Raw genomic sequence first — 24,394 nt, forward strand, 5'->3', positions numbered from 1 at the left:
GATTTTGAAAGGTCAAAACTTATTCATTTTGATCATCTCAGTTCTCTGATTTACCATTTCATTGTTTTATTGACTAATCAATTTAGTGTTTTTTAAACATTTTTATTAAAGGATAAACTAAGAAGAGATGATAATATAGTCAGAGTTTTTAAAAAATGATATACCAGTTCTTTTTCAAGTTTCTTTTGGAGAAGGGAAGGTTAACAAATGTGCTTGCCTATGATTTCAGTCATCTATATTTTTTAAAGTTTATTTTTACTGTCTTGTCCATGTAATTGTATTATTTCTAGGAATAATGAAAAGGTCATATTTTTTCCCCATATCTTACCCATGCTCAAAAAGGAACACAATGAAGCTTAATAATTAAAATTTTAAAGATATTCATTTATCGAACAAGTATTTTGAGTACCTACTGAAAGCCAGGCACTATGTTTTGAGAAAACAAAACAATAAAACAGACAAAGTTTCCTTCTTCATGGAACTTATGGGGAGTTAGAGAAACAAGATAAATAGGTAAAATATAGAATAAAAACAGATTTCTCTAACAGGGTAGATTTTAAAAAAATTATTTGTGTAGGGTAGACCTTTTAATAATCAGTTCATTAAATACCACTTTTGACATTGTTGGGGAATGAAATGCCACATGTGAGAGCCTAGAACAGGGCAAGGCACTTTGGTAAGAGCAGTTCAATAAATGAAGATGGAGTTTATAGCCACAAGAACTGCAGTGCAAAGCTATATAAAAATAACCACCTGCAGCGTTAGTAATAGGCTTTAAGATTTCAGAAAAGTTGGAATTTCTTGAGTGCTGGCTCAGTCTAAGCAGAGAATGGGGTGGAACAAAGGTATAAATATTGATATGCTAATCATATGTATTGAAGAATAGGATTTGGTATGGTAGAAACAGGGAGTTGTGTGTGGGGGTGTGCTGGAGAGACTTATGTGGATTATCAGGGGCAGAGATAGAAAAAGTAAATTAAAGGTGGATTATATGCAGCAGATCTTCAGATAGTCCTATAGGTAATGAGGAGCCACAGATGACTTTTTAGCAGAATAGTGGCATGATTTGTTGAGAAAATTAAGTCACTGTGGGAAGGAAGGGTTGGAGGGATCTATCTGGAACATCTAAAATATAGCAGGGGCACAACCACCATTGGGCTTGTCTCGGGGGTACCATTTAATCCTTTGATGCCTGTGAAGTGTGCCTACTGAAAAGTGAAGACAGCATCCAAGAGAATTTTGTAATTGATAGGATTGGTAACCTACTGGAGATGGAAGTTTTTTGGAATAATTATAGGTGGTTTGAAGTTTAAGGCTGACTTTCACATTAGGTGATGGTCTGGACAACACTTATTTTCTCCCTTCACTTTATATTTGCTTTTCATAAATTGTTTCTACCCTAATATCTTTTTTCCACCCCTAATTTGAGCTTCGTTATCTGTTTTAGGCTACATGTCCAAGCTTACTAGAATTATTTTTGAAATAAAAGAATTTTTCCTTTGGAGTACTTTGTTTGAATAAAAGGTATATTGGCTTTAAGTATACTAAAGAATAGGGATCTTGATATTTTGTGAAAGTTACTCATTTATTATATCCCAGATTTAACTTTCTAGATAAATTACCTTATGGTATATTAATTTTTATATTAGTTCATAATGCTTAATTGTAACCATGTGGTTTTAGAACATTTTATTATGGAAAATTTTAAACATACCCCAAAATAGAATGATAGTACAATGAACCCCAGTGTACCTGTCAGCATCTTGTTTCATATGTTTTCCTCCCTGCTCTTTTATTCTTTTTTCTTTCTTTCTTTTTTTGCTGGAATATTTTTAAACAAATGCCAGACATATCCTTTCGCCATAAATACTTGCATATTTAACAGATAAGGATTCTATTATTTTTTAACATGAGCACAATACCATTATCACCAAAAGATCAAGTTTATCCTGATTTAACACCATCAAATATAATACCTACTTTGGGTTCAGATTTCTCTTTTCGTTTTGAAAAAGACTTTTTTATAGTTGAATTGTTTGAATCGGGTTCCAAACAAGTCTTGTGGTTATTTTTAAAGTCGATATTTTTTAAAGAGAAAATTAAGGCAGTGTGAAAACATTTTAGTATAAGCTATTCTAAGAGCAATGCTGTTTTTGACAGCCATTCTGTCTGGAACTTAGTTTTGTTTATCTGAATAAGAGATGTCAAAATAGATGGTATATCTATTTTTTATGATTTTTAAACATTATAGGAAATCTTTCCAACATGGGGAAAAGTAGATGCGAACCCGCCTATCTAGAAGCATGAAGAGACATAATATGAGCAGATTTGTCTCTAAGACAGATCACCTCAGATGAGATTGGGGACTGCTTTTTTAACTACTTGTGTAATGTTACAGTATATTTTATCTCACTGAACTTACCTTCCTCATTTGCAAAATAAAGAATGGGTGATTTCTTAAATTCCTTTTTAGTTCTTAATTTTTTTTGCGTTTTATTCTATGTTTTTGCTTGACTTTACCAGGATTCTCAAAGTTGGATTGGTGGAAACAACGAACCATTGACTGGCTTTACGTGGCGAGGTGGTTGCGAAAGAGAAACAACAGGGATACAAGTCTGGAGTGAAGTATTTGTGATCGACAGACCTAATGGAACGAAAGTAAATTTCTGTTCATACTTTTTTTGTTATGTTTTTCTTCCATATTCTTTCTTGAGCTCTTTTCCGGTATTAAAGATCAAAACAACACAGAACTATTAATGTCTAACTGTAATAAATATGGATTATTATGTGAAAATGTGTGAGATATTTAACTTAGAGTGCTTTTCTTAATTACGGATTTGGCATTTTTCATTTTATATTTGATTTCTTTATTACTGGTGGATATTTTACTTAGTATTTTAAACTTTTAAATTCCTAGGTGGCCGTGTTGCTAATGGATACCCAGGGTGCCTTTGATAGCCAGTCAACTATCAAAGACTGTGCAACGGTGTTTGCTCTGAGCACTATGACTAGCTCTGTCCAGGTGAGATATGAGATGCTATAGCATGATCAGTTCAGATAAATCTAATACCTTCTCTGTTCCTCAAAATGCCTTTTGATTGAAGAAAGAAAAGGATTAAAATTAGAGCTATTTACATTTCTTACTGGTCATTTACATTTCATGCTTTTTGTTCTGGCTCACAATGTGAAATTTCATACTTTGAGTGCTTACTAAGGAAGCAGTAAATGAATAGCCAGTACCTTTGGTTTTTCATAATAGTATCTAATGCTTTTTTTTTTTTTTTTTAAGAGAAAGGTATTACATGTTATTCTTTTTTTTTTTAAGTAATTTTGTTTTTATTTATTTTTAACATTTTATATTTTTTATTTCCCCCTTCTCCCTTCCCCTTCCCCTCTGGTAATTTACATGTTATTCTTAATTAAATTCAATCATGTGGCTGCCAGATATAATAAGGTATAGAGGTTTATCTTTATTTTTGGCTAAATCAACCAACCAACCAACAAAAACCCCCAAGTAGTTAGTTTTCTACTTGATCTGTATGACATCTAGTACTTGATTGTTTGAATTAATGGAGGTAGAGGCATAAGAATTAATTCATATTTAACTAGGGAAACCTAAGTGATGTTTTTATAATAAACTAAAGACTTAAATTACCTGTTTCATTTAGAAAGGATAAAATTTCTTCTGTTTTTCACTTATCCTTATACCTTATCTAATTGTGTTTGGAATTCTATAAAGTTCCAGTCTCTTTAGGCTAGGCCATCTCTTTTCTGTATAATTTAGACTAATTGGACTGAGTTAAACCAAATTTCATTTTGTAAATTTCTGAGATCATCTGTGGTTAATACCTCTGACTGAAATATGAATTACCAAAATATGGTGGTTAGGCTTAGCTGGTGATAATGAATCAAGAAGTATATTTGCAAATATAAAGTATGTGCTCATCCTGACATAAGAAATATTTCTTCTTGGTGGTAGATTATAGGTTATGTTGTCAAAGTGTCTTGGATGGAAGTTTTGTACTGCTTACCAGTAATATCTGGAAGATAGACCAATCTGTTAAGTTCCCATTTCCTCCTTTCTCAATTTGATGTGTCTAGCTGTCAGAGTGGAAAGAAATTTTGGATATTATAAGATAAAAGAGGAGTACTTTTCTGCCTGGCTTCTGTTTATTATAGGGCTGGGATATCTGTCACTATCAACTAAGTGATGCTATTGAGGACTCTTAAAGTCCCTTTTCTCCATTTTGTTCTACCTCTTTTTCTCTGCTTTTGCAAAGTGGCAGAACTACCATTCTCTTAAGGCCACCAGAAGCCACATATTTGTGTTATATTATTATATTATAGCCCTTCAGATTAGCTGGCTTGTTGTGGCTTGCCTCAAATTATAATGTGGGAGTTCCCTGTCTTAAAACCTGGACCTTGGTATTCTCTTGTTTATTCAACTTTATGATAGTAGGAGGCCTTGTTTTGGACAACCACTTAAAGCCACTCAGCTTTCTTATTTGTAAAATGAGAATTTTACCCATCTTGCCTATATCACATGTGGTGGTTGTGTGCAGTCAGAAATGAGCTCTAGATGAGGTAATGCATAAGAAAGTGCTTGGTAAACTGTAATCACAAAGATTAAAATTATTTTTTATTGCTTTCATCTTTGAGGCTACACTTCTCATCTTCCTTACATAAGCTCTCTGACTGATAGATCAGTGATAGATTGATTTCTCTTGTCATTTATTTCAACATACAATTATTCAGCATCTATTGAGCACCTCTTAGTACAATGTAGTATGCTAAGTAGTAATGATCTAAAAAAAACAAATTCTCTTCCCTCATTGCTGTTTGCAACCTGGCTCTGACAATGAAAGTATCTGGACCTCTTTTCTAAAAGCTAAGGCCAATATGATTAAAAACAGGTTGGTCATGCTTTCAGGTTTTAAGCTTTAAATCTAGAGTTTAATCACCTCAGTCATTAATTACTTTTTAAGTACTCAGGAGTTTGTCAGCTGAGAATGTCATTTTAATTTTGCTGACCTATATTGGCCATAATGTTTATATTCTTGACCTCCAAGTGATTTAGCTAGATTAACACTTATTTGCTGTTAGAACAAATTGTTCTATCTTTGGAATGACCTTATTTTCTTAGACGTAAGTTATTTCTTAGCAGAGGTGACATCTGTGGACACCCACTTTTCTCTAGGTTGCCTTTTAAAGATCCGAGTCAGAAGGACTGGATCTAGTGAATCTTTCCTCCAGTTTTCCTTCCTGAGAGTACTTAGACTATATTGTCAGCTCTGGTCTGTGTGCCTTGGAAAGCATCCTAAAAAATTCTGGAAAGGGCAAGAGTGCCACCTACTGTGATTTTTTTCAGTTACCACAGGCCAGTAAAATTTTCATATTAAATTGTTCGGACTGATGAATTTAAATTTAAAATTAAGTAAAAAGAACCGTATTAGAATCTATGGTAGTTGAGACACCCACTAAATTAACTATAAACTATGTAACTATGATTATATCAGTGAGGGATTTAACGTTGTAGAGTTATGCCCCTCACTTTCATTGACTTAGAAAAATAATGTGGAAATTTCACTTAAAATGACCATTTTATAACATTGAAGTAACTTTAAGAATGAGAAAAACTTACTGCATAATCTACTTTTTTTTTTTAATGTCTGCCACTTTTTAGGCTCCATATGTATATATTCATGAATTTTACAGCTTACCACTACTGCTTCCCTCTTAATGCTTTATCCGGACTCTTAGGAAAAAAAAGAATCTGTTTTTCATATGCCACTGGTTAAGATAGTGGCTAAGTGATTCATTTGTGCTGAGATATAAAATATCCTTCATTTCCACAAGTAAAGTTATACATTGCTGAATATTTAAAACAAAACACTAATAACAATATTTTGTTTTAACAGGTATATAATTTGTCTCAGAATATTCAAGAAGATGATCTTCAGCACTTGCAAGTATGTATGTCTCAATATATGCCAAAGTATTGAAAATTTAATTTCTACTTTATTGTCACTTTACACTTGGAAGCCTATAATATTGTAAGAGGCAGATTGAATATTACATGATTTTAAACTGATATATGACTTCTTAACTTTTTATTAATTAAACTTATTAAATTTTAATATATACCTTAGTCTGTTAGAAAATTAAAATGCCTGGCTTTCAGATGATTTGAAGGTTCTGACATCTAGTGGTCTGATATAGAACAGCCTTGCAGATGTCTTCTTTCAGTCTCTTTCGGGGCATTGTTCTAAATAACTTGACTTAATAGTTATTTACAGAGTATGGCAGACTTGCAATGGAAGAAATCTACCAGAAACCCTTTCAGGTAAGTAATTTATCATTTTTTAAAAGTTACCTATGAAAAGCTATCAAATCACCTCATCTTGTAATTCTGAAGACGTGAGGCTATTACAACAAACTCATTTTTAGCAACAGATTCAGCAGAGTTGATACTAATTTACAGTAGTGTCATCACCAACGTATCAGTAGTAGGCTAACAGGACAGGAAATAGAACAAATGAATATGTATTATGTATTGGTTCTTAATACTTTAGATTAAGAGCTTACTAATATTTCTCTTAATTAAATGTTATTTAATTTCAAAACTTAGGACAGTAACTTATATATCTTTTAATGTGATAAACTATAAAATACTAGGTTTCTTGTTTGTGGTATATTACAAGTTGAGGTTATTGCTGTTATTCTTTATTTTGGTTTCATATAGAAAGTTCCAGAATTTATAGATCTCCCCCTCCTTCTAGCCTCTCTTCCCCCATATTTTTTATTCCTTTTAAATGCTAGGTATAGAATATAAAGTCAGAAATTAACCTGGGTGGAGTTATTTTAGAAACTTTAGCTACTTTTGTGGAGTTCTTTCATGACAGAGGTTAAAAAAAAACAAAGCTAATTTATAAGTTGACATTAGTACTATTTGGTCAGTTGTTTTATAGTAGGTGAGAGTGACTCCACCCTGTTTGCTAGTCGGTATGTGATGTTCTTCCTGTGTCATAGCATTGCTGGTGATTCTTAGTGTTGGTGGGTTTACGTTGATTTTACCCCAGTCTTGACTGTCTCAAATGATCACTTTTATGAAATACTTGGGCAGGTTATGGCTTCATTTTGTGTATATGGGTGAAATATACTCTATTTTGCCTATTTCAGTTTTTCTGAACTGGGGTTATTTTGCCACTAAGTGGACATTTGCCAGTATCTGGAGACATTTTTGGTTGTCATAGTTTTTTTTTTGAGGGGGCGGTTAATGATATTGGCATCTAGTGCATAGAGACCAGAAATGCTGTTCAATATCCAACAGTTCACAGGACAGCCATGCACCACTAAGAATTCCGTGGCTCAAAATGTCAGTAGTGTTGAGGTTGGGAAACCTAAGCCTATATGAATAAAAAATTCTGTGAAAAGAATTAGTTGGTCTAGAATTAGGTTAGCTATTCTTCTAGTTATACAACTTTGACTTAAAATTATGATCTGTATGCCCTGATAAACCTTTCGTTCATTAAAAAAAAGTCATGTATTGCTTGTGGTGACTACATAGTGAGCGGTTTGCAAATGGAGGCAATTGCTTGGTACAGGGGCTTGGAGTGTTGTTGGTTTAGGCAGGCCCTTGATATAACTAAAGCAGTATTGACCATTTTGTTACTGTATCTTTTGATAAGGACTGTTTAGGGAAGTAAGGGAGGCTTCAATTATTAAAGTAATGATTTTTTGGTAAAATTTTGTAAGAAATTTTTTTCTGTCTATAGACATTAATGTTTTTGATTCGAGATTGGAGTTATCCTTATGAACATTCATATGGTTTGGAAGGTGGAAAACAATTCCTTGAAAAGAGATTGCAGGTAAGCCCCCATTTCTTAGAGCATAAGCACCAAGCCAGGTGAAGGAGTAGGCTGCCTGGACCATTGCTTAGACTACCAATCTCTAAGTGTTATTGGAATAAATTGAGTATCCCAGGTTAGCCCAGATGACTCCATATATATTTGATGAAAAATAAATTGGTTGCGCTCCTGCCTGAGACAGTGTCCTCAAACAGAAATTAAGGAACAAATATTTCTCTTAAGAGTTAACTGTCTCCTTGGCAAATCAATATTTAAAGGATAAAAATTTGAAGGAGACTAAGCTTTTTGACCTACTTAGATTGCATGCATATCTCTTACTGGTCCAGCTGAGCTTTAGAACATTTGGGAGAGGTTGAATAATAAAACATGCATGCACTGCACATAGATGATGTGAGACCCTCTCTCCAAGGAATACTGTCTCAGAATGACAGTGAATAGAGCTAGAAAAGGAATCTTAAACGTCATCTAGTTCAGCCTTCTTTCTTTTATATTTGTATACCTGTATCTATATATACTTATAGATATATAGATATGGAAAACGAAACTGGAACTTAGAAAAATGACTTGTCTTTGGTCACTTAACTAATTATTGATAACTAGAAGTGGAACCTAAATATCTAGACTTCTGTCCCATACCTCACTAACATGATCCTTTATTCCTAAAGGTACCCTCCCATGGAATTACTTGGGAAACCCTCAGATGGTTTAAATACTACCCATCTACTCACATACACAGTCCCTTTATGCATAAATAGGAGGGTTCTCTCTTTAGGTTAATAAAATTTCATTTGCCTATGTGATAATGCACTTAGTTTCTCAACACATTGAGAGACTTGGGGTAAAATAGAATTTTATTACTCCTAAAGTGAAATTAAGACCAATTCCTCTTTCTTGTATTATTTGAAAGGCATTTCCAGAGCCTACTGTCAGATAATTTCAGTCATCAAGAGTTTTCTCTGGTTTGTTCAGAGAAATTAACACATAGCACATCAGGCATACTAACTAAACTCAGAATTATGTACTTCAAAGACAGGAAGGTTTTTAATATATTATTGAAGTGATACAGGAAAGTGATCAATTTATAGGCATGTAGCTTAATGAATTTGTACAAATTGAACTTAGCCATGTAACCAGCACCCAGAAACACCTACCTCCATCCACTGATCCCCCCCAAACCCTCTACTACTATCCTGACCTCTAACAGGCTTTGTTTTTATACTTTTTATGAAAGGAATCATACACAGTATGTATTTGTTTTTGTTTAGCATCTTTTGCCCAATATTATGTTTCTTAGACGAATCCATATTGTTGCATATAGTTTAGTTCATTTATTCTCATTGTTATGCAGTATTCAATTGTATGAATACACAAAGATTTTTCCATTCTACTCTTGATGGAGATCTAGGTAGTTTCCAGGTTTTGTTGATTATGAATGGTGTATGTTTTTTTTGTGTGTGTGTGTTTTAGAATGGTTTTTGATAAGAATTTTTAGGAGAGTATATTGAGATAAGTAGTTATTAAAAATCTAAATATAGGATTTTCTTCCAGAAAATACATAGTAATCTCTCTTTCCCAAATACTGGTAACTAGCATTAATCATAAATAATCATTTGGAGTGAGTGCTGAAATCCTAAAAATTTCTAAGATTCTTTAGACTGCACTGGGATGTTTCACCTACGCTGTTATTTTGCTCAGGGGCTGACCTTTTTGTTTGTAGACAAATTAATACTTTGTCTTTCTCTTAAGCATTATAAGTACTTTAAAGGCAAATTCTTAATTATCTGGTTTGTATCACAACCACAACTTGTTATGATTAATCATTAATTATTATTTTTGTATCCTTGGCAGCTAACATGAGGAAAAAAACATCTTTTCTGGTTTAAGACAAAGTAGGGTCTTACCAAAGTGGTTAGAAGTGGGTCTGTAGTAAAATTTTATATTGTCAAAAAACACCTATCTGGAGTAGCATTTGAGTTAAGTGTGAAGGCATGTATGTGAGTATGTTTTCTTTAAAATTTTTTTTTTCTCCTGTTTGCACCTTCTTTCTGTCTTCTTCTGCCCTCAGGTAAAACAAAATCAACATGAAGAGCTACAGAATGTAAGGAAGCACATTCACAATTGTTTCTCAAATCTTGGTTGCTTCCTTTTACCACATCCTGGTCTTAAAGTTGCAACTAATCCTAGTTTTGATGGGAGATTGAAAGGTGGGAATTCCCATTCTTACTAAAGTCAGAACTTATTTTTAGGGGCTGAAAGTTTTTAAATACATGGATTCTTAAATTTTCTGTCTTATTCTGGAGGACATTTTGTTGCATTGTAATGTGATTGTAAAGCTCTTTGTGGTCTTTCTAGCTTTCCGTTGTTGTTGTTTGCGAACAGCGAGCATATTAACATATTTTATAATGTGGTCTGTTGCTCAGCACTGATGTCTTAAAAATTCTAAAGGCTGAGAACACTTCATTATTTCATCTGATTACTTTCTGCTAAAAAGCTTTACTGATCTGCTGTAATGATGTAATCAGATTTAAGCCTCTTTCACGGGTGACAGTATAATTTTTTGTGTATGTTTTTGGATTATTTTGAGCATGATGGTAAAAGACTTGAGGATTGATGAAACTTTATAGTATGGCTGGAAACACAAAACCTAGTATTAAAATTTAATATAATTTCATGAATTATTCGCTTTCTGAAAAGGATAGTCTAGTAAATACTTACTGTGAGATTTGTTTTATTTATTATTTGAGCTGAAAGAATTCTTGGGGCATGAGGTGAAATGGGGTAGTAGAGTAGGGAGGATTATATATTTTTCTAGGAGATAACGATATGTTTGGATGACTTTTTAAAATGAATACTTAAGTAATAGATACTATGAACTCTTATGAAACAGAATTTTATGAACTCTTACAAATGGGGACTTCTTTACTTTTTTTTTTTCTGGACTAATATGTTGACTAACTTCATGTCCACTAGATATTGATGAAGACTTTAAACGAGAGCTTCGAAGTCTGGTTCCATTGCTGCTTGCCCCTGAAAATTTGGTAGAAAAAGAGATAAGTGGCTCTAAAGTCACTTGTAGAGATCTTGTAGAATACTTTAAGGTAGGAAAACTTAACATTAAATGACTTTGTCTAAGTTAGAAATATAGCTGACTTAAAACTCATCTATATGTGCAAAAAATTTCTTACCTTTATTTTAAAACAAAAGAATAAAATGTATAACTTATTTTTCTGCCTTGAACTGAGTATATCAATATTTAAGGATATTTAAGAGTAGCAGACAACTTTTATCTTCTAGATAATGATTTCATTTGTTTACAGAAATATCCTACTTGTTCTTTAGCTATGATATGAGAGAACAACCACCATTCATCATATTATCGTAATACCATTTGTATCATTTGTGAATGATAATAGATATTGGGAGCATAGTTCTGCACCTTGAATTCTCACAAAAGCCTTCTCTCAGAGTTCTGAGGACTTGATAAGAGCAGTTGAAAACTGGTTTCTAAGCTCAAGTAAATTATTCATAGATTTTTTTTTTTCCTTTGTACTTTTCTAGTCTTTATAGCTTGATTGCCAGAGCATGACCCTTGTAGATGGTTTTATTTATTCATAGTAGTTATAGATAGGTAGAAGGGAAAAATAGAGTACCTAAGGGTGTATTTTTGGTCATTTTATGAATCCTTGATCATTTTCATACTCTCTTTGTAATGAATTTAGAGTCAGTAGAAAGTTCAGATGAAAGATTCCTACACGGACTTACTATAAACTCCTATATTGCCTTCTGATTCTTAAACCACAATTATGTAAATTTTTTCTTGAACTGAAAATAATTTAAACTAGTCAAAGTAATATACTGAACATATGAATCTAACATATTTAGTTGAAACATTGGCAGTAAGGGAGTATTACAGACATTTTATATGTAACTTTTAAATATGAGATAGAACTTTTACGTAATTGTATTTAGAATCATTTCTCTTGGTTATCATTTAGCAACATACATTTAATGTTGAGCATAGGGTTAATTTTGTTGAAATAAGAGTGGATAATTTTTAAAGCCTAGATTTTCCTTTTAATAGTGTGAATCGTTTTTTATGTAATGGTTTTTCTTTCTTTGGGGTTGTAGAGCCAAATTGCATAACCTACCAATATAATGAATCTTCTGTATTTTTAGGCTTACATTAAAATTTATCAAGGAGAGGAACTTCCACATCCAAAGTCCATGCTTCAGGTAGTGTGTGCATTGTACATTTATTTATTTATGAAGGAGAAAAATCCTTGCTTTAGATAGAGATTGTGATGGAAATAGGATGGTGCTTCTTTGCATGCAAAAAATTTTAGATATTTAAGGCAATACATGTCATGGGTCCTGAAGTTTTTTACATGATTTTTTTGTAACTATAGATTGAAGACCTTGCACACATATAGGCCACCAGAAATAAGAATTCTCAGTCCCTTCAGCTGCTCAAAAAGTGCACGAAAATTTGTATTGCAGAAGATAGCTTAATATGGGCCTCTCTGAACCAAGCTTCTGTTCTCTGAGTCTTTGACAGTGAATGGTGTTTGAAATAGGCTTATTTTCTCTTGGTATGAATGATTTAGAGTTGCTTCTAATGAATGTATGTTTTTTCTTTCTTTTTTAAAAATATCTGTCCTTTTGGGACAGTGTTATTTTAATCTAGTTCATAATTTAAAAATATGCTACCTTGGGCAGTTTTTCAGTTTTATAGTGATTAAACAGTATTTTTCTCATGAAAGTCACCCACTAAGCTGTTGTGGTTTTAAAAATGTCTCTTGTGTAATACTGATTATGAGAGAGAACCATATGGGTTATTCTTGATTCTTTTCATCTGGAGACGTTTTAGGGTGGTAGCTATTTTATTCTCTATAATTTCCTGAGCATGTATGGTATTTTCTACAAACCTATTTTAACAAACTTAAGCAAAACAAAATTAGGTAGTCCTATTAGAAGCAATTATCCTTTATACCGGTGTTCCCTTCCATTGGAAAGAACAGGATGTTAATAATATTTTCTCTGGTTCATTTTCAGACTTGTTCATTGTACGTAACTTACTGTGTTAATCAGAATGTATGGGGTTGTCATGTAATTTTTGCATAAAATTGGCACATTTTATTTTTTAGGCAACAGCTGAAGCTAATAATCTTGCTGCAGTAGCAGGAGCAAGAGAGATTTATTGCAAAAGTATGGAACAGGTTTGTAACTAAAATTTAAACTTGACACTAGAGTGAGATAGAAGATTTTTATATTTAAAACAATTGAACTCTTTTGTGCTCCTTAAGCATTATTATGTTCAGTCACTTCCTGATACCCTTTTATCATCTCTGTTAGAAATAAACTAGGTTCACATAGTTAGAGTGCAGGATATGGGTGGTAGATTATTACATGAACCATACTGAAATATTTTTAAATACATGATCCAGAGTGCTGTTCTTAGTAGTTTCTGATGTAAATAACATTACGGTAAAGGCCAGTAGCAGTTTCTATGCTTGGCTTGCTAACTTAAACATTAAAGTACCTTTTCTGTATTATCTTTTACTCACTCTCTTGTCAGCAGTCTTTTGTATCTTATGGTGTATTGGTGGGTCAAGTGAAAGGTACAGATTGCAGTGTAATTTTTCTGTCTTTACTTTTATTAGTCATTTTTGGAAATTTATTTTGCCCTAGCCAGTTAAGCATTCAAGATATAAATAGGTTATGATTATGTATGAGGTATTATGAACAAGTTTAAAACTGAACCATGTAGGTGACTTGATTTCTTGAGTCTGAAAATTATGAGAAAGGAACTTCTGTCAAGTATGAATTATTTCTAGCATGTAATCTGTCCTACTGTAATCATGTCTGTGCAGGTATGTGGTGGGGACAAGCCTTACATTGCACCTTCAGATTTGGAGCGAAAACACTTGGATCTCAAGGAAGTGGCGATTAAACAGTTCCGTTCAGTAAAAAAAATGGGTGGAGATGAATTCTGCCGTCGTTATCAGGACCAGCTTGAGGCTGAAATTGAAGAAACCTATGCAAATTTTATAAAGCACAATGATGGCAAAAATATCTTCTATGCTGCTCGTACCCCTGCCACACTTTTTGCAGTCATGTTTGCTATGTATATAATCTCAGGACTGACTGGCTTCGTTGGCCTAAACTCTATAGCTGTCTTGTGTAACCTTGTCATGGGGTTAGCACTGACATCTCTTTGTACTTGGGCATATGTTAAATACTCTGGGGAGTTCAGAGAAATTGGAACAATGATTGATCAGATTGCTGAAACACTATGGGAACAGGTTGGTATCTATCTTTTGGTTTTTCAGTGACTAATTTCATCCCTGTGACTCCCCCTCCCCCGCACACAGTATTCGCACACCTACTTTTCCTTTGTATGAGGAATGTCAAAAGGATGTTTTCTGTTTTGTTTGGATGTATAATCTAAATATAAAGTATAACAGGAGAGTGATTTTTTCCTTTAAAGTCATAATTATAGAGTGCTTTGGTTGGCTTAAATCTGTAATATCCTTTGGATAGATTCTTAATCGTAGATCTTGACTATAGCAGACAATGGGTAGGGTGAGACTCTAAGGAATTTTTCTTTGAGAAAAGAAAATATAGTTGGTGAAAGAGTTATGAAGGTAAGAAAAAGAAGTTGGGAAGTGCATGTTTTAGGAAAGCAAAAGAAATTTCTTACTACTATTGGCAAAAAGCAATGCATACTTATGTTCCAGGAAAAATATCAGATGATACTCAGATCTTCGTTACTTTCCATGAAGATAGTAGTGATTTACTGATATACTGCAAGGAACAATTCTGTAAGGATTTCTTACACCAAAAAAACTTTGTTATGACCTCTGTACTATGGAAATACTAATGAACAAAGCAAAGTGCTACAGAGAACCAGCTTCTCTTAATCATAATCTTTACTTCAACCAGAAGTCACATCATAACCCTTTACCTCAAACCAGAAATCAAAGTCGGGCCTGACAGTATCTACTAAGGAAAGCCGTGTTGTGTGTTGGCCAACTGTGTGTTGGAATTGCCTGTGTTCAGAAAATTGCACTTAAGGAAGTTGTCATTAAAATGATCATCGTGAAAAACTTGAGCATCATATCAAGGACCAGAGTGAAAGCTACAGTTATTACTGGTGGACAGTATAATAGGCATTTTCAGATACCATTTCTGGGCTAGTGAAGTATTGGGCTTATTTGAATACCTAGACTATGCAGGTCCAATGTTTGGGCTTTAAATTCAAAGACTGATGAAGTCATTTTTTTGAAGAAAGTTAATTCGATGTTAACTTTTCTTGTAATAACATTATTATTACTTTATAAAGTGACCCACTATATTTATTTGGATTTTGTTTCTATTCTATATAGAAATGCTCTTATTTATTCAGATCTGATTTGGAAGCTTGTGTTTGGATATTTGTAAAATTTAAATTTTTATCTCAAAAACCTCTTCATATTCCTTTGGTATCTCCTGATAGAAGATGGATGAAAAGCTGTCACAACCTCACTTTTTAAAAAAAATATCAACTTTAAAATTTTGGATCATTACTAATTTTCTGCAACATGAATTTCAGTAATTGTACAGTGTCTTCATTTGAAAACCAGTCATCTGTACAGCATTGATTCTAGGATTTTAGAGATGCCATTATTACAAAACAGTTAAGTGGAAGAATCTAAAGAATGTGAAATTATTTTCAGTATAGTTGAAGTAAGGTGCTCACTAGTCAGAGAAGATCTGTCAACATACCTTGTCTAAATTTTTTTGCATTTCTCTTTTCTTTTGCTTCAGAGGAGTCCCAGGAAGGTGAGAAACCTACAAAGTCTCAAATTCTTGTAGTCTTAAACTCTTTAACTTCAAGGCACTCTTGAGTCATTCTCCTAACAAATCACTCCATGTTTTAGGTGTTTTCCAAACTGTTTGAAGTTACTAGACGTCGAATGGTTCATCGTGCTCTTTCATCAGCACAGCGACAGAGACTGTCATCCAACAATAACAAGAAGAAAAATTAGACAGTATTTTAAGCTTTTTTCTCTATCTGAAGTGTTCACACTTATACATGTAGGACAATAAGCAGGACCGTCTGGGCCGGTCTGCATAAATGCTGTATACATACCAGATTTGATGCTGCACATAGGGTATGGAATTGCACATCCATCTCATAGGAATTGTAAATGGTTTGAATAAGAGGAAAGTGATTTTTGTTGCATTATAAAAATTGTCTAACTGCATTATTTGTAGCATCATAACTTTTTTTGGGAGAAGCATCTTTTTATTTCCCACATTCCTGGTTATTTTCTTCATTGCTTTGGATTGAATTTTTATATCTATTTTTATATGTAACTCCTTTTTTACCTCATGTTTTTATTTGTTTTGCACATTTCTCATACCACAGGTATTGAAGCCCCTGGGTGATAATTTGATGGAGGAAAACATAAGGCAGTCTGTAACAAACTCTATCAAAGCAGGCCTGACTGACCAGGTGTCTCATCATGCCCGATTAAAGACAGACTGACAGTTCATCTCCTCATGGACTTCACTCTCCCTTTTTTTCATGCTTGCTGTACAATGAGAACTCAAATAAAAATAAACCAAAGTTTACAATCAACTGTAGAAGTAGTTTAGTATAACTGGCTTCACAGATGGCTGCCACAGAGTATGAAAATTGTTTGTTGGTTTTAAGCATTCTGTTCATGGCTCCTAAGGCATGGAGATTGGCTGAGGAGCATTAGTTTATCATGCACATTTGTGCCATGTTTAATTCTTTGTTTTTCTTTTTACTTAATCTAATGTTAGTAAAATTTGTCTTATGTAAAAGGATATTTCAGGGAAATATTTTAAGAAATCTATTTAGAGTCTAACACAGTATCCCGTTGAAATTTTAATTTTTAGAGAAGTTATGAATCACTGTATAAAGAATCAGATTGGAATGACATTGAAGCCTTTATTGAGCCACTACATTAAAAGTATATATTGCTTTACTGCCTTCAGTACCAGTATTACATAAAATGCATGTATCAGAAACTTCACAGAAATTACATGACAACTCTTGTAGCTGAGAAAGTGATTCTGAGGTGTACATTTGTCTTGCCTTTTTAAATTTATAAACCTGCCCTAAGAGGAGATGCATATCTGGGAAACTGAACTGTCATTATACAGTTTAGCCTTCATGTACATAAAATATGCCATTAATTTTATTGGGGGAGAAATTCCATCCAAAAATGTTGCCTACAGCTATGAGTTAAGAGTGTCTGTACAGTTGTGTAGCTTTTATTTTCTAAAATCACAGATAGGGCATGTATATGAATTATAAATATATAAATAACAATTTTGTATGAAAAGTTTTGTAGTTTATGGCAAAATCTGGTTCTGTGGTAGGCTAATAAGTACAGTCTCTGTGAAGGAACGTTTGTGGCTCATGTCAGTGTGTGAATGCATAGACAATTTGAAGTTTTTGATATATTTGTGATATTTATCTTGAGCACTGCAATCTCACCCCACCTCGCCCCCCGCCCCCCGGGAATTCAATGGGAATGTTTATCGTGACTGTCCTCTGTTACATTTTAAAGTTACTTCCTGTAATTTATTTTCAGTACATAATTAAAAATTTGTTGTATATATAAAATGAAACTCGTGATTCTTTTTTAAGAAATTCTTCAAGTATGCTTTCCATTACATAAATCTTATTTGTTTATTCTGAAAAGAGCATGAGCAGGACACACCCAAGTGAGAGCTCTAAGGTATTGTACCTCGGAGCTAAGCTTGTAAAAAGTTATTTTTCTGTGTCTCTCTTTGTGAGGGAAAACTTGTGATTAGCCTAGGTGTAGCTGGGGATATATTAATTTCTTTCTTTTTGTGTGGTATATGTAAGGCTAACATTTTTGCAATACTTTTGTAGCCTTTATGGATACTTATTAAAGCACCTAGTTTGGTTTTTAAGTGAAGAAAATTCAGATGTTGAGTTGCATGCCTGAAAGCTCTAAATTTACTTTGGTTGATATATCTCTTCTCTTCCCCCCTTCAACTCCTGTTTTTATATGGACTGTACTTGTTTCCATCTGTATTAAATTGCTACCAACTCATCTGTTCTTAAACATAAAAAATCCACCTGAAAAGTGTCTCTTTATTTCTTCTACCACCCTGTTTTATGAATGCTGGACTCTTTTTACAAATGAAAAAATAAAAATTTCGTTGTATAATAGCAATTCTGAAATTAAAGACATATAGCTTACCTTTTTTTTTTTTTTTAAAGAGTTGTGGAATCTAGACCATTGGATTTCTTAGTATTTCTTGTTGGGAAGGATATATTTTCTCCAAAGAAGATAGACTTCTATAAAGGATCCAAGGAAGAACTTGGGTTTCACTTGGCAGATTTCGAGCATTGTTAAGCAAGAAGCAATAAAAGAGATTGAAGACAACTCAAAACTGTTGACTGAATAACTTTGGTGTTAGTATGTTTTCTGTGGTACAGTTTTTTACAAGGGAGGTTTTTAAAAAATACTGAGGACAAATAATTGATCTTCCTAATTTACTTTTGTGGAAGGGGCAGTCATTTGTGAACCTGCTGTTGAGCATGCTTTATGTATTTCTCATGAAGATAGTCATCTCTGCTTCAGTGAAAATATTTTCATAGAATTGAATCACTGTATTTCACTTTTAAGGGTTATATTTTCAGAGAACTCTGAGCTGGGCCAGCTTTAGTTTTTTTACTTCCAGAATTGGGCAGGCTAGGGACTTCACCCTTGCTGTAGGTGTAAGTGCTGTTGGTGTTAGTTTACATTGTTTCATCATTATGGGATTTAAAAAGGTTTAGTCTTAATTTGGTTAAGAACCTATTAAAAATATACCACGAAATTTCAGAAGTCACTGTGATGTTGCTGTTGGTGGTCGACCATATAAATATTCAAAATGGCCTTTTGGAAAGTTTCTAAGCAGTTGCTTAGTCTTTTAACTAGGGGATTGGCTTTTTACACTAGCTGCTTGTCTGCAAGCCTACGTTGCTTGTGTCTGTTGCACACTTTTAGGTTTCAGCAGTTTTTCGTGGCCTGAATTCCAGTACTGTGACCAGAATTGATCTGTGACTTAAATGCTTTTCCATTTGTGTCATAGTTGTGGGGTGATGATGAAAATCAGCTTGAAGAGCCGGCAGCTGTGCCTCTGGTGGCTCGCTTTTCACTTGGCTAGCATTTGCTAATCACATGGCTACCTTACTTGGATTCAGTCTGGAGCCTCTGTCGTAGAGTTTAACTTTGAGGAATCATCCAGTTATCTCCTGGGCAAACAAAGCTAAATTAGGGCCTTTCCAAGCAGGACAGAGAATTGTCACTTTTCTGCCTAAGTCTTAGATGAGATTCTTGGGATTTCTCCTTCAGATTTGCAATTTGCTGGCAGTTAGGCTGAGAAATTGATCTACCTTTGACATAACTTGAGTACAATACAGACTCCTATTATGTTCTTGTAGGTTTATGACTTCTGTAGCTCTTTAGAGCCAAAGCTAGCAGCAGAGTAGGTCAGAAGTACCTAAAGTTGTGTATAAAAAGGCGTAGGAGAGAGGACCACAGCCTTTGTATAGCTCAGTAAAGCACTTCCACATATGTTAGCACTTTGCATACAACAGTCCTGTGAGATGGGTAGGAAACCCCAAAAGGGTGTCCCAGGTTATCTTGGGCTTCAAACCCAGGGCTCTGCTGCACACCTCCAGGGGTTTGAATCGGATGAAGTTTCAGACACAGATATCTGAGTAATGTGCCTAACTCCAATTGAAAGTTCTGTCTTGGCTGCATTCTGGAAAACACTAAAAGCTGGAGAAAAGATTTTGTTAATACTGAAAGACGTGAGAATCACCAATGTTATTACATAGAGAACATTCTATGAAGCAGGAAGTGAAATTTTGTCTTTTTGATTGTACACCTCAGAGGTAAATAACTTGTTTGACTAAAGTACCATAAATTGCATTACCACAAATCTGATATAAGTACTCAGCAGCATATGATAAAAATGACCATACCCTTTTTTTTTTTTTAACATCACTGGTCTCTCCTACTCAGTGTCTTTTGTTAGATGATCCATAAACATTTTTACACTGATGACTATTACATTTATGTCTCCCACCCAGACTTCTGTATCTGTGCAATATTTCCATTTATATGTACATTTCAAATTTTTGCCAGAGCAGAACTACTGATTCTCACCCAGCCCCAGTTCAGTACACTCACCAGCTTTCTTTGTCTTAAAAATCTAGGCATTATCTTTTATTCTTCTTTTTCTCTTATACCCATATTCAACCCATTCCTAAGCCCACTAGTTCTTTTTCAGAAAATATCCTGAATCTGACTGCTCACTAGCTCCCCTGCTACAACACTGGTCTACCACACTATGATCTCTCAGCAGACCAAACTGGTCTGCTTACCCTCCTGTTTCTCCCCCAAAGTGGCCAGTATGCTCTTAACTCTTAAAGAGTAAATCAGAACATACATCTTTGAAGCTTCAAATTCGTCAGTGATTTTCCCTTGCTACTGGAATAATAAAACTCAGATTCTTTACCATGGTTGATGAGAAGCTGGCCCTTGCATATCTCTATGATGTCATCTTCCTTTTCTCTCATTCACTGTGCTCCAGCCACACTGACCCTTCCCTTAAACACAGCCTATCTCAGGGCTTCTCGGCTCATTGTCAATTCTGCTAGGAACATTCTTTCACCAGATATTTCTTATTCAGATCTCATCTCAAATGTTAACCTCCTCAGATAGACCTCTCCTGACCAACCTAGTTAAAGCAGCTATTCCAGTGGCTCTATTGTATTACCCTATTTTTAGCATCCAGTCCTAATTTTTGTTTACGTACAATTACGTGTCTTTCTGTATTAGTATGGTAGCTTCTAAAGGGCAAAAGGGCAAATGCTCTTTATTCACCACCACGTTTCTAGCTCCTGGTGCTTGGTAGAGTCAGAACACAATATTATTACCTGAATTGTCAAACTGTAAACACTCCTTTTAAACATATTTAAGTTGTTTGGTACGGCTACTGGATGAAGTAATTGCATATCTCTGCCACAGTAAACAGTCATGTAAATATCCCCATGTCACAGATTTGGAGGGGCCTTGAGAAGTGATTAAAATTAATATTGAACAGTGTTACATCAACTATACTTAACGAAAATATTTGGCAGCTACCCTCTGATGTTTAGGAAGATACTGTCCATACATTAAAACTCTTAACATTTTTCAAGAACAATATAGGTTGAATAGCGAGAAGAGTGGGTGAAGCAGGAGCTTGAGGGAAGAGAAAGAAATTAAGAAAGCAGAACTCGGGTAACCTTCCATTGGTTTGCCTCCAGTGGCATTACCTATGGAAGTTGACTCAGGTGTCTGCAAACATCTGTAATGTTGAGTAAACATCAAGATTTCATCTCTGGGCTGTTTGTAGTATCAGTGCATATTTGTACATATGGACTATGTTTTTCTTGATTGAGGAAGTGTAGTGCCAGGTGTAGATCAAATGAGTACTTATTGAAAAAGTCTTTAATGGGATGTTTAAAGATTTTCAAACATTAAGGTAGAGAAAACAGTATAATGAACTGCTGTGTACCCATCACCCAACAAATATTAGCACATAGTCGATCTGGTTTCCTCTATACACTCCTAGTCCTCTCTCCCCACCCCGACTCATTTTGAGGCAAATCTCAGGTATATCATTTCAGTTATGAATACCTCAGTATATATCTCTAAAACATTAGGACTCTTATTTTTAGCAATCACAATACCCATGACTTTTAAAAGAATAAAATATCACTAATATTAAATAGCCAGAAAGCATCTACATTTCCCCGGCTGTCTTGTAAATATCTTCATACGATAGCCAAAGTTCCTGACAATCCACTCTAAGAATTTGCACTTATTATTCATGCCCGTTGTGTGGCACAAACTCTAGACATCACTGATTTCCTCAAAAATTAAGGTATCCATCTACCTTTTAACCATTTCAGAATTGCGTATCTAGAATAAGTCACTCTAGATTTTATCAATCAGGGCATTTTTAGTATCAAATGAAAGAACCCTCTTTGTACCCTTTCTTTCTTCCCACCACAAACAAAATTGCATTTCAGAATAGCTTTTCATTCTTCATATAGTTGTAATGATAGATGTAGGAACCTAGGAAACATGCTATTGGCTCAGTAACTTCCTGCTTCAATCTCGCTTCCTGCCCTGGCAGAATTTTGCAAGGTGAAAACAAAAATATGAACTTGAAAGGGCCAAGAAAGGGCAGTAGTCCCCCCTTATCCTCGGTTTTGTTTTCTGCAGTTTCAGTTACCTGGGTCAACTACAGTCCAAAAATATTCGATTTCCCCAACCATCGATAGTCTGCTGCCAACATTCAACCATTGATGTCATCATAACTTGATGATCCAGGATCACCTAAAGCAGATGATTCTTCTGATGTATTGTCAGGTCAGTAGAAGCCTAAGGCTACATCACAATGCCTAGCCATTCACCTCACTTCATCTCATCACATAAGCCTTTTGTCATCTGACATTATCACAACAAAGGTGAATACCTACAATAAGATAACTTTGAGAGAGAGACCGCGTTATTTTTATTACAGTGTATATTGTTGTAGTTGTTCTATTTTATTATTAGTTATTATTGTTAATCTCTTACTGTGCCTAATTTATAAATTAAGCTTTATCATGGGTATGTATCTATGTATAGGAAAAAACAGTATATATATGGTTTGGTACTGTCTGGTTTCAGGCATCCACTAGAGGTCTTGGAAGGTATCTTCTGTGGATAAGGGGGGGTCTGCTGTAGCAGCTGTAGTACTACTACTAGTAGTAGTGCTGTAGTAGAGCAGTTGCAGAAGTGATATTCACTCATTCATTTGTTCATTCACTAATTCAGTTTATTCCACAAATATTTATTGAGTATTGTATGTCAGACTCAGTTATAGGCATGAGAGAAACATCAGTGAACAAGAGACAAAAATAGTCAGTCTTTATTGGGAAGTCAGACAATAATTTACGCAACACAGTCAATTATGTGGTTTGTTAGAATGTGATAAGTGCTATAGAAAAAAAATGGATCAGGACGAGGCATGCTGGGGGTGGGAGGGTTATTATTTTAATTGGGATGATGAGGGTCGGCTTCATTGAGAAGGTGATATTTGAGCAAAGACTTGGAGGAGAGGAGGGAATGAACCATGTGGATATTGGGGGGAAGAGTATGCCAGAAAAAGGGAATAGGTAAGTACTGCTAAGGCCTGAGGAATGAGTGTGAGTATCACGTTAAAGGGATAATGAGGCAAGTTTGCCTGGGATTGTGGAGTCAGTGAAGTTGTTAGGGGGCCAGGTCATGTAGGTCTTATGGGGTGTTGAAGCGAATTTTTAGTAGAAGAAAGACTGGGCACTATTAGGGCATTTTGAGCAGAAGGGTGATAGGACTTTACATTTTGACTGGGTCATTTGGCTATTGTGACGAGAATAGATTTTAAGGGGGTGGGCAGGATAGAAAAAGCAAGATAAGTTAGGAGGTAATTGAAGCAGTCCAGGTGAGAGATGATGATGACCCTGGGTCAGATGGTAATAAATAGATTTCGGATATATTTTCATGAAATAATAAGCTGTGATATGAATATCGCCTAGATATAAGACACTTTGTATTATTTCTAATCTTTACCACAGGGCTTGAAAGTTTTCAAAGATGACAAAACTGAGGCCGAGAGGCAAAGCAAATTGTAGCAGTAGCAGTAGAGCTTAGGCATGTAGCTGCTACAATTTTCTATGCTAATCAGACTTAGTCCTAACAGCAGAATCCTCTAGCTAATATTAGTAGGAAGGGCTTCACCAAGGCTATACCAAACTTGCAGAATTTTTGGAGAAACTAGGCTGAGCTTCTAGGAACAACGCCCAGACCACACCTCAGATCCAACCATTCGCTGGAGCTGCATCCACAACATAGCCTCTGTGGGTGGTGGAAACAGCCTCCATCACCACTGACTTCATAACCAGGCTGCCTTTGCTGCTTCCAGCCCAGAAAAAGAGCTGCGGAGACCTTTACTATTTTCTCAGTAAATTCACTTCCAAAACAAAGTCTTGCATGTATATCTGATGAGTAAAATTTAATACACCTGTTGTATTAATTTCAAAATTTCAATTTCCTTTTAAAAAGTTATTCGATACGAGGGAGGTAGCATTTATACTTGAGGAATTATCAGTGAGGAGAGGGTGTTTGAAAGATCTGGGGAAGGGAATTGTTCACATCAGTTCACCCTCTGGCTCCCCGACATTGACACACATCCTTCTTCCATCCTTAAACCTCCAATCTGCCTAACACAACGTGACTATCCTTTATACCAAATATGCTACTCTCTCAAAAAAGGAAGCCCCAAATTTCAATTTATCACAGTCAGCTCTAAATTCAGGATTTCGGTGTGATACTCATTTTAATTTAAACATAATACCACCTTCATACCCTGTAAACTATGGATAAATTGTAAAATGAATCAACACAGGCTAT

General features: G+C 34.6%; 1 protein-coding gene across 2 annotated transcripts in view; it reads left to right on the forward strand.

Annotated features, from left to right (window-relative positions):
- The window catches only part of ATL2 (atlastin GTPase 2), a 43,091-nt gene extending 25,093 nt beyond the window's left edge, over window positions 1–17,998 (forward strand). Inside the window, exons 3-13 of one of the 2 annotated variants that reach the window (XM_006909666.3) lie at window positions 2,524–2,658; window positions 2,918–3,022; window positions 5,919–5,969; window positions 6,287–6,343; window positions 7,776–7,868; window positions 9,934–10,072; window positions 10,839–10,966; window positions 12,045–12,101; window positions 13,013–13,084; window positions 13,739–14,170; window positions 15,788–17,998. In XM_006909666.3, the coding sequence (XP_006909728.1) occupies window positions 2,524–2,658; window positions 2,918–3,022; window positions 5,919–5,969; window positions 6,287–6,343; window positions 7,776–7,868; window positions 9,934–10,072; window positions 10,839–10,966; window positions 12,045–12,101; window positions 13,013–13,084; window positions 13,739–14,170; window positions 15,788–15,895 (1,377 nt within the window). In that variant the 3' untranslated portion in view covers window positions 15,896–17,998. The remainder of the gene's footprint in view (window positions 1–2,523; window positions 2,659–2,917; window positions 3,023–5,918; window positions 5,970–6,286; window positions 6,344–7,775; window positions 7,869–9,933; window positions 10,073–10,838; window positions 10,967–12,044; window positions 12,102–13,012; window positions 13,085–13,738; window positions 14,171–15,787) is intronic. The other variant, XM_006909665.3, reaches the window with a different exon arrangement.
- The last annotated feature ends 6,396 nt before the right edge of the window (window positions 17,999–24,394 follow it).

The sequence above is a fragment of the Pteropus alecto genome, unplaced genomic scaffold (genome assembly GCF_000325575.1).
Source record: "Pteropus alecto unplaced genomic scaffold, ASM32557v1 scaffold131, whole genome shotgun sequence".
NCBI lineage: Eukaryota > Metazoa > Chordata > Mammalia > Chiroptera > Pteropodidae > Pteropus > Pteropus alecto.